The 10,034-nt window shown below is 41.7% G+C and overlaps 1 protein-coding gene across 2 annotated transcripts; it reads left to right on the top strand.

The window, feature by feature from the left end:
- Nucleotides 1-1,397: 1,397 nt before the first annotated feature.
- Nucleotides 1,398-6,585, top strand: LOC119736394. 2 transcript variants are annotated; one of them, XM_038210410.1, is made up of 3 exons: nt 1,398-1,690; nt 4,406-4,727; nt 6,172-6,585. In XM_038210410.1, exons 2-3 carry the CDS (start codon nt 4,434-4,436, stop codon nt 6,346-6,348), a joined length of 471 nt encoding a protein of 156 aa, XP_038066338.1. In that variant the 5' UTR covers nt 1,398-1,690; nt 4,406-4,433; the 3' UTR covers nt 6,349-6,585. The 2 variants fall into 2 exon arrangements, with proteins under 2 accessions (XP_038066338.1, XP_038066339.1); XM_038210411.1 differs by having other exon boundaries at nt 1,398-1,685; nt 6,172-6,512.
- The last annotated feature ends 3,449 nt before the right edge of the window (nt 6,586-10,034 follow it).

Here is a 10,034-nt window from a genome sequence, read left to right as displayed (position 1 = left end):
AAAATTTGCTCTCAAAGTCGAGGTGTGCAGGAGAAATCACAAACTGCAAAGTAGGAATGCATGGGAGGGGGGTCCAGTTTGGCTGGGGGGGCAAGGGCGGATCCAGGGGGGGGGGGCAAAGGGGGCCATGGCCCCCCCCCAAAAAAACGAAACCAATTTTTTTTTTTTTATGTGACATCGCAATAAAGGCAGGCAATGAGTACACCACCATCTTTTCCTCAAAAAAACATTGGTTAAAGTGGTCAGATATTGCCTCAGATCGCACCACAGAGCATCTAGAATCCAAAAAATTTTCGGGAGCCCTTAAGCGGGCCCCGAACCCCACGCCGTAATTTTTTTGACCCACTTTTTGGGGGGACCCAAAATTTTTTTGGCCCCCCCCCAAAATTGTGTTCTGGATCCGCCCTTGCTGGGGGGGGGGGGGGGGTAGCTGTAAGTGGGGTGGGGTATAGCGGTGAGTGTTATTTTTTCTGCGTGTTTGTTTACTATTTTGTTTTGGCGACTCAACCGGGGGAGGGGGGTCAGAACTCCTTACCCCACCCCCGTAGATGTGCCAATTGGCATGTCTTCGTACCGTGCGATCGGTTGAAATTCCAATGCATTCCTGAACTTTAATGCAACATAAACATTCAGTGGATCGACGAAAGATTGAATCATATTAAACAGAAAATATCCCGACATCCTAAATATACTATTGACAGGGCGAATGTTTACATTTTGGGTTTTTTTTCTTCTCCAAGAGACAACATAGCTACAGGGCCATGTTCACAACATAAACATTGCAACAACCTTGCGAGTGGTCGGGCGTGTTGCCCATTGGCTGGCGGTAAATGTACGTCATTATTTATTCATTACCGTTTTTCGTGGGAATTTCTGCCCCCCGTCTGATGCTTAATAATCGTTCAGCGACGGTCCCGCTTGCCAAATTACCGCCGTCTGCATCGCCTGACTTCAGGCGAAAGTTCATCACATTTTGGCAGCCTGCCAAGGTCTCGGATTACGCAGACAGTCAGTGACTGAACTGCCAGGCCTTCCGGTGAACGTTACGATTCGGACCATTGGATTTTCGCCGGGTAGTGTTTACGTTGTTGAACGGATGAGCGATGTTATTTTGGCGGTGGTTATTCGTGCAATTTTCATTTCAACGCAAGTGTATACAAAGTAAAATAAAATCTCTGAAAAGCAATAACATCATTGAGTAATGAACTGATGTAACTTCAACAAACCAACATACCTCGTTTTAGTTGGCGTTAACAAGATCACCCCTGTTGTGTTTTGCTAATGAACTAGCCCATTTCCCGCTAATGACGGCGGTCTCTGATTGGTTGTCCGCGGTTCATTGACAGAGACGTTTTACTATTCTGTTTGTAAACGCCGGGTACACGTGCGCGCCCAAAGCCGGTTCCCGGTTTCGCCGGCATAAATAAGGAAGTCTCCTTCGCCGGCAGGGTAGAGTCTGGAAATCTGCGAGAACGGAAAGAGCGAAGAAGTTCTCAACTTTGCAGAGTGTGTTTACATCTCAGCCTTATAGAGCTCATCAGCCTGTATTTGAACAAGTCTTCAAGTGAAAAGGGAAAGTTGTTTCTAGCCACAACCTACTTGCGCAGGAAAAAGTGCAGCAGTGCTTGAACTGAGTCTTCAGCTTTTAATGCCTACAAGTACACTGCCTACAAGTACACTTTCTTGTAAGGTAAACCCACCTCTCTTTTCGTTTATATTCTAGGCTGTCAGTAGTTTTAGCAGACATGTAAGGAATTCGTCTGTAAATCTTGCGTATTTTTCCAGGCATTAATCGGGTCAGTTTGCATACGATACAAAGGTCTGGCTTAGTCTATGTAATAGACCACGGCGAAGACAGTAGATGGCTCCGTGGATAACGGGTGATACTCAGACTAGGTCTGGCTGAGTGGCTGACCAAAACATTATGATCTAGGCAAGTCCATTTTTGGCTCTGATTGCGCGACGTGAGAGGTGATGGTCATTGGGTCAAACCACAGTAGAAAGAACCACTGCGTGTAATGAATGGGTCAACCTGGATTGTCGGATATGAATTTTTTCCCAGGTGTAGTGTAGGTACTGACAACGATGCGTAACTGAAGAATTATTATCAGGTGATTTGTGGCAATTTTTAGTTCGGGCGAGGTCGATCGGAGCTTTTCGATGGCTCTGTGATTTGTGTATTAATTGTGCGCGAGTTATATTAGGAACCAACATATAGGAATGTTCTGCCCTCCTTCCAGTTTTACCCTAGCTATTCCGTTTAATCAAATCCCAGTTTTCATTTTCTAAATTGGGCAGAACTTTTCTGAACTATTCAATTGGGTGACTGCTATATGCCCCGACAACCCTATGTTCCGACAACGTACCCGCAAATATAAGATTGTGTTACTCCCGGTTAGGGTTAGGGTTAGGGCCTAGGATAGAAATATGTGCAGTCAGAACGTACTGTGTCGGAACATAGGGGTGTCAGAACATAGTCATAGAGGTGTAACCATTCAATTGACAACTGACGAATGCGCATAGTCAGTGCTATTATCTGGTTTTAGAAATAAAAAGAAATGTTGTGTTAACGTCAGATTGGGTTGAGAGGAAGCACCAACCGCATGTAAAACATTCTGAGACATAGCTGCTGTTGCTGTGCGTGGGTGGAACAAGGCGTGCCAAAAAGGAGATGATCGTACAGTTGATGAGAGACTGGCAGCGCGACAGTCACGTACCATGCAGACAATTTATCATGAGTCGAAATATTGCATTCAAGCATGTCAAGGGACTAAACTACGAACTCATAGCAATTTGCTGGTTCAGTTGGACTGACTTCTTATTTACCCGTTGGACACGGGGGTGGGGCACGTAGGGGTCAGTGGAGGCAATTTGCATCAGAGGTGAACTAGCATTTAACAAATAGTGCAAATATTTCCCAATACCTAAACCCTGGACTGGATCGCTATAGTTCACACCTTAGACAAATAAACAATCTATTCCAAATTTGACTTTTCAAGTAGAATACGCAATTAGAAACTATTTTCAGAAAAAACACAAAATAAGGTTTCGTATTTGTTGATATTTGCCGTTATACTGCCCTTTGATGATGTTACTGTTAGTCAATGTATTTTGTTGACTTTAGAACTTTGGTACATGAAGAAAATATTACCCACGCACTTTTAGCTATCATAATGAAATACCAAGCGATCTCCATGTTTTGACTCTTCCCGTGGCATTCCGACTGATAAGATAAGATTGTCGCTGGTATTCCATTTTCCACAAATAGTGGAAGTCAATGTTTCTCTTATGTAAAAACATGTATATTTGACCAGTCCGGCGATACCAATGAAATGGTAATGATTGATAAGCATGATCATAGGCTTGTCACACTGCAAAAGCTACGGTCTATTATTATCATTTGTGATATGGCATCTACAGTACAAGTAACTCGGTAGAAATGCCGCAAGTTCTTACAATGCTTGAGTTTAGGAAATATCAGTGACTGACATTGTCTAATAAGCTCTGGCCTGGTTCCGGAATGTCCACTTCATATGCAAAATAGACGCGCATGCGCATCGATCGAGACAAAGAGGCGTGTTCCGAAAACTTTCGTCAAAAGTACATTTACTGACGACGGCATTGCATGTGGTCATTTTTTTTGGTCACTTGGTAGTTATGTTTTATGGGACACTAAGGGGCCGTTTTTGTTCAGACAGACCAACCGACCGACCGACCACGAGGTGACATGTAGCTCCTGCAAAGGCTTAAAAATGGGGAAGGCTTGGATGAGTTTGTAAGGCTTGCAATCTTGTTTTAATTTTCAACATTTCTCAAATTTCTCGAATTCCCCGCCTTATCATATCCTTACATCGACTTTTTCTACATTCCTCTCTAATTCCCGAAAATATTCTTATATTTTACGGATATTTGCATTATTTAACCGGCCCCCCGTCATTGTTTAAAGGGGTCATGAATTGAATTTTTCTTCGGAACATTTTTTTATGCAATTTTCTTTAAATGTATGAAAAATATTGGACATCCCCTTTGGTGAATTTTATTGCAAAATGCACTTCTTTAAACATTTTAATATATGCTTTCCCGGTTATTTAAAACGTTATACATCATTTGAATTCACCGTTTCTAGTATTCAAATTCGTCCACCAACAGCGATGTAGTGCACTTCCTATGTTTAATTTCGTCTTTTGTCAGACAGTTTCAAATTCAGTTCAAGCAAATTCAAACAATGAGCACACGTTTGCATTGCATTAAAAAATTGCGTCGCATGGGTCCTTTAAATATAGAAAACTGCCTGTTTTGCCTGGGGAAAAGCTGCGAACTGAAAGGATTCTATACATCTCTGATCCGTTGCATACTTGACCTAATTAAATAAGGTGTCTTTTCTGTCATTTATTCTTTCGTGCAGAATTGAACGTGGCGACATCCCCCGCATCATGCAATTCACACACCTCCCGGGTAACAAGGCCACGCCCCTTCTCGTCCTGCTGGCCTGCTATATAGGCGTGGTCTGCGCAGGTGCAATACCCACCAACTACAACAGACACGACAACGACCCCAGGTCGCCGCCCTCCGCCACCAACACACACACAAACCTTGACCGCACGTCGGCCACCACTGGGCACGAGGTTGAAGTCCCCAAGTCTCAGCAGAGGACGCTGTCTGTTAAAGGCAAGAGAACGCACGAAGTACCAGCCGAAGTTGCCGACTGGTTTCAAGACAACGGAACGGTTAGTAAATAAACAAAAGCTTCTTAATTGTATGCGCCACCCTTCCATTTCTAACAAAGGTTATTCAAAGTGCATCAGTGCATCACCCCATTGTTGGTTATCGTCTGGAAGAATTCCAAAGCAGACACGATAACACAAATATGTGGAACGATATCCATCGGGGATCATTTTGAACTGACTGAAAAAGATCTGGGTAAACCGGTCAGTTTTCAGACAGCGAGTATTTGGAGAATTTTCCCATACCACTCTGCTAATAAGAACCTACGTCATCTGTGTTCTGCATGTACCGGCAGCTGCTCGTTTCCAACATCAACACAATCAAAAACGGTCTCTTGGCTGTTTAACATTATGGGCATTTGTCGTTGGGAAAATTGGATCCCGGAGGCCCCCCCCCCCCAAAATAGTTCTGCTTCTGGTTTCCCTACCTGCCCTATTCTGACAGCCCGTACCCTATTTTTTATGGGGAAAATGAGAAGAAAAAAAACCGCTCAAAACCATCAATTTCTACCTTTTAGCCCTGACTACACGCAGATGCCTCCAGTATGATCGTACAAAAAAATGTGGCCCCCCAACAAAAAAATTAAAAATCCCACCTACCTACCCAATTTTCTAATGCCATGTAATCGGAGGCAGAACTGTTTGTTTTGTTTTTTTTTGTTTTTTTTGCCTTAGTAAGGATGCCCCGTAATTTCGAGTAGTTTCATTAAAGGAAATAAGCACTTCCAATTAGTCCAATATTAACAAAATCATGAAGACCAGGGCCTCGGGAATTGGCATGAAAACTGATCTTTTTTTCCTCCCTGGCCTTCTATCTTGTGATATCAGGGTCACGCAGAGGTCATTTTCCCCTTTCCCATCCAAGTGCTGTCTCTTGCTCTATAATGTTGACCTAAGACACACTATATGTGTCAGGCCTATTTTCAATCTGTCTGGAATCGACAAGCCTAAGTGTACTTTGTTGAAGATAAAGTGTTATTAAAATGACTTGAATTTGAAAAGAGGACATCGACACAGATTGAAGGATAATTATAATGGCAATGGGCTATGGTTATGATCAGAAAAGACGGACCAGTATAATCAAGTGAGCTAAACATTAAACGTCACTTTTCTAAACCTAGGCATGGTCTCACGGCTTCGCCTTTATCTCGTGCTCAAAAATCACAATGAAACGCAAACCAAATGACTAGAAGCCAAACTCCCGCATTTTACATGTCACAAATGTCGATGTGTTTTTTTTTTAAAGCAAATACGGTGCGTGTACCAATTAGGAACCGGAGTTTAGTACAGTTGTCTATTGAGACTCACGAGATGGGAGCCTGAAGCCGAAACGCCGAAACGGAACTAAGTCGTCGTCTTCTTTTTTCAACAAGCTCGTGCTAAAATATATATTATTATTTATTACAAAAATATGTATCTTTTCTTTCCATTTCTGATTTCCGTATAGGAGGCCCAACAACGTGTGATTAGGCAGGCATCCGCCGGTGCGGTACGGACTTGTACGTTAGTACGCCCCGTAATACATGAAGAACAGGGCCAGTGCATCCACGTCGGCGGCATGGTTGCCTGCAGCACAGCCACTCATATGGATCTCAATCACGCCGACTGCACCACGACGCGATAAGCCAATCAGCTCAAAGTAGTCGTTCAAGCCTAAAGCCATGTGACCCATCATGTTACTAATACCAAACGGGCAAGAACTGTCCTCATTGGCCTTATTCACGAGTCGGCCATATTAAATTGAAAGCGAGGTAAAATCTTCATTTTTGGAACTTGCGAAGAGAAATGAAAGCAATGACATAAAAGTTCAAGTTAGTTACAAATTAATACCAGTCTGCTCTGGTGAGTAATTTAAAATGTGTGATTAACCATGCCCTAATGTTTTAAGCCACATTTAAAAAAAAAAATTGAAAGTGAGGTTAGAGTGAATAAATAGTCTGGCACCATCCCATTCAACAGTTCACAGTTTATAAAATACATTCAGGAACACGACCAAAATGGCTTCTTCGTGAATAAGGTCCATAACGTTTTGCTACAGACCGACTGCATTCAGCGGCTATATTTATGGTGTGTTGTTGATATTAAATCATTAATGAATGCACGGGAGGTCTAATCACGCGCAGTACTGTTGACCAAAAGTACACGCCTAATAACAATGACTGTACAGTGCAAACGATGTACACATTGAAGAGCCAAACAATGTGGGCCTATAGACCTTTCTTTTGTTTGTAAACATTGGCGCCATTTTATATGGGCTGCCGCAAGCGCATATATTGAAGCCGTGGTTGGCAACATGTTTTTCCCCAAAAATATCCCCCAAACGCCCTCAATACAAAGTAAAAGGGCATGTTTAGGAATTATGTTGTAGCTTTGTTGACAATGTTGTATTTCCAACAATCAAATAATATTTTGGTTATCTGTAATAACTCTTCTTCATTTTTGCAGTGTTGGACGTTCCATAGTTTTGCAACCCGTGGTTGGCAAAAATGCAGTTTGCCAACCAAGCGCAGAAAGGTGTATAGTGCATGTAACTGCTGGGGTTTGTAGCGCCATCAGATTTTTAAAGGATTTAGAACTGTAGTGATGCAATTCCAACGAAAAGAGTTGCAGGGAGCTCTCAAATCATTCGAACTATTGGCTTGTAAAAAGTGTCTTGATACTTAAGTATACTATATTCTCATCAGTATTTTTTGCTGAAACTATGCGGCTTTCTTGATTGTAATCAGCTGAATTGAAGTTTTTGACGAACATATACTGTAATATAAAAAAAAAACACATTCGCTTTATTTATTCCATGATATTATGATACGCGTTTGTTTATTGTGTATATTTACCACTCGTTTGTGGGAAATCAGAAGATGCATTGTAATTATTATTCTATTTGTAAATATAACGAGCCGGTTGTACATAAATTATTGTGTGTGGAATTGTATACCTATTCTTTGATACATAACTGCGTAGCCTACAGCTAGAAGGTGCATGCCCTGCAAATACCTTTGGTGAATTACATGCAGTGTAGCTATACATGTACTGAGTTTTCGCCTTGAATTATATCAAATAAACATTCAACTACTTCATCTGAAAGAAGCACTGACCTCTAATCTAACTGGACTGGCTGGCGATATTGCCCGCGCGTTGAAGCCACCGCTGCCATCTTGGCTCACCCACGACGCAAGCGCAGTAAACGCACTTTTTTTTAGGAGTATTGGTATTGGATTTTATTTTCTTCAGAGTTAAGGCGGCGAAAATATGAATTAATATTATAAAATCCTGAACCAAAGATCAATACCGCATGTACATCCTAGGCCTGGAGTGATTTTGGTGGAACAAGATGGCGGATTGATGGCGTCATCAAGTTGCATATGCAAAATCAGCATGTGGCAGCTGGACCCAAATTCTTGGCTCTGCTTTACCCTGCTGACTATAACAGAAAATTCCGTGCTTACGGTAAGCGTATTTCACGCGTTAGCGACACCGATCTTTATATAGAGATCAGGGGTTAGCGAGGAGTTTTGGCTTATGCGCATGCGTACATCCCGTTACTAAGGATTGTGTGCTTACAAGGTTAGCACAAAATTTTTTTTGCTAGCGTGCGGTTAGCACAAAATGGTGATCGTAAGCGCGGAATTCTGTGGTTAGCAGAGCCATAAAATTGGGCCCTGGTCTAGTTAGAGGTCAGTCGAGAGAAAATACACTCTCCTGGTTGTAGAGCGATAAAGCGCCCTCTATAAATTAGTTTGCATAAAAGGCCCTGCAATCGCGTATCCTGTGAGCCAAGAAATAATTTTGAAATATGACAAATCCCTTCTGTGTGATTATGTGGAGCTTGAAATAGACCGAAATTGAGATGGAAACCGATATTCTCGTATTTTCTAAATACCGAGAGCGAACCTCTAAAACTCTTGTAAACTCTAAAACTCGCTGTAATGTAATAAGGTCCGTTTAATGCAATGAAAACTCGTAATTCGAATCCCCCTTGATGGCTCCAGGTTTTGTTGAAGTAGCAGCCACAAGGATTACATGTTAAGTGCATTGGTATGTTCTTCACGGATATGTAAGTTCAAGGGCAAGGTAGAAATGAATGCTTGGTTCCCACCATAGAGCTATATTTAATCACAATTCTCATTTATTACATTGGTGGAGAGTTTCGTCGGTAAGAAAAATGTCGGTTTCATACTTCGTGTGTATTTTTAACAGTTCACTATTACGTCACTTGGTCTTTATCTACAGTTCTTAAAGGGGCGGGTTTTTTTTTTTTTTTGGGGGGGGGGGAGATTTTGACATCTGTCAATTTCATTTCTTTGAATTCCCTGGATATTTTGGATTTTTTTCTCAAGTTTGCATTAATTTCAGGTGAAAAAAAATTGTCATGAGCTAAAAGGGGTATCTTCACAAAAGAATTAGTATCACTTTTGTTTATTTTTGATTTTTTATTCCGACAAAGATTGAAGTATTGTTGATTTGCCTCATTTTTATTTAGACCCAAGTAACGCCCTGTGGCTATGGTTATTGATATATTTTACATCGGTTTTGATTATTTATATTTTCTACTATTTATTTATTGTTGTGAGGTGATGAATAAAACAATAAGTAATTCATCCAAACCAAGTGAAAACAGCACGGTGAATGTTTGCATATACAACGTTAACGTTTTCCGTTAAGGCCTACAAAGACCATTATCATGTTGCAGCCATTTGATTTTTTCCCATTCAAGTCAATGTAACCAACTTTAGCGAGGCTGGAAGGAAAAATAGTCTGGTTCCTTTTTGCACAAAAAAAATTATCACTCAGCGCTGTTAATGGATACAGGGAACACGATTGAAATGGTGGCAGCATGATAAAGGTCTATTATCCTGAGTCTGAGGATCGATCAGACGTTGCAGAGCCACACTACAAACGTCTGATATATCTGAGCATGTAAATTTTACACGACCCCGCGCGCCAGCCGATCGGAGCCGCCTTTATACAAGTTGTGACGTTATTTAGAGCAGAAATACGGCCAAAGCTGTTGCTGCCATGTTGTTTTTTCCCCAATACAACATCGGGTTACCGAAGACACGATAGAAGGCGCCCGCTGAATGGTCAGAATCTGGAGGTCAAGACGCGGTGTTGTTTGCATAATGATCTACTCGGATAGCTACTCCATAGACTATTTTATGCTGTAGTAGCCACACTAGCGTCCTAAAACGTCAGAAATCTCCAAAATGTGGAATTTGGCCTTTTCGGTTATCCGGTACGTTGATCTTTCCGGAAGGCAAATTTGTGTTAAAATACGCATGCACGAAGTTGCGTAGTGAGTCAAGACGCTGT

The sequence above is a fragment of the Patiria miniata genome, unplaced genomic scaffold (genome assembly GCF_015706575.1).
Source record: "Patiria miniata isolate m_02_andy unplaced genomic scaffold, ASM1570657v1 HiC_scaffold_3, whole genome shotgun sequence".
NCBI lineage: Eukaryota > Metazoa > Echinodermata > Asteroidea > Valvatida > Asterinidae > Patiria > Patiria miniata.
The sequence above is the reverse complement of the archived record's forward strand: the minus strand, read 5'-3'. Positions and strand labels throughout refer to the sequence as shown.

Bases quoted from the DNA above. Each gene is read 5' to 3' on its own strand.
- LOC119736394 (XM_038210410.1), top strand. From the start codon at position 4,434: ATGCAATTCACACACCTCCCGGGTAACAAGGCCACGCCCCTTCTCGTC. The intron at 4,728-6,171 runs GTTAGTAAATAA...ATTTCCGTATAG, and splicing joins GGTTTCAAGACAACGGAACG to GAGGCCCAACAACGTGTGAT.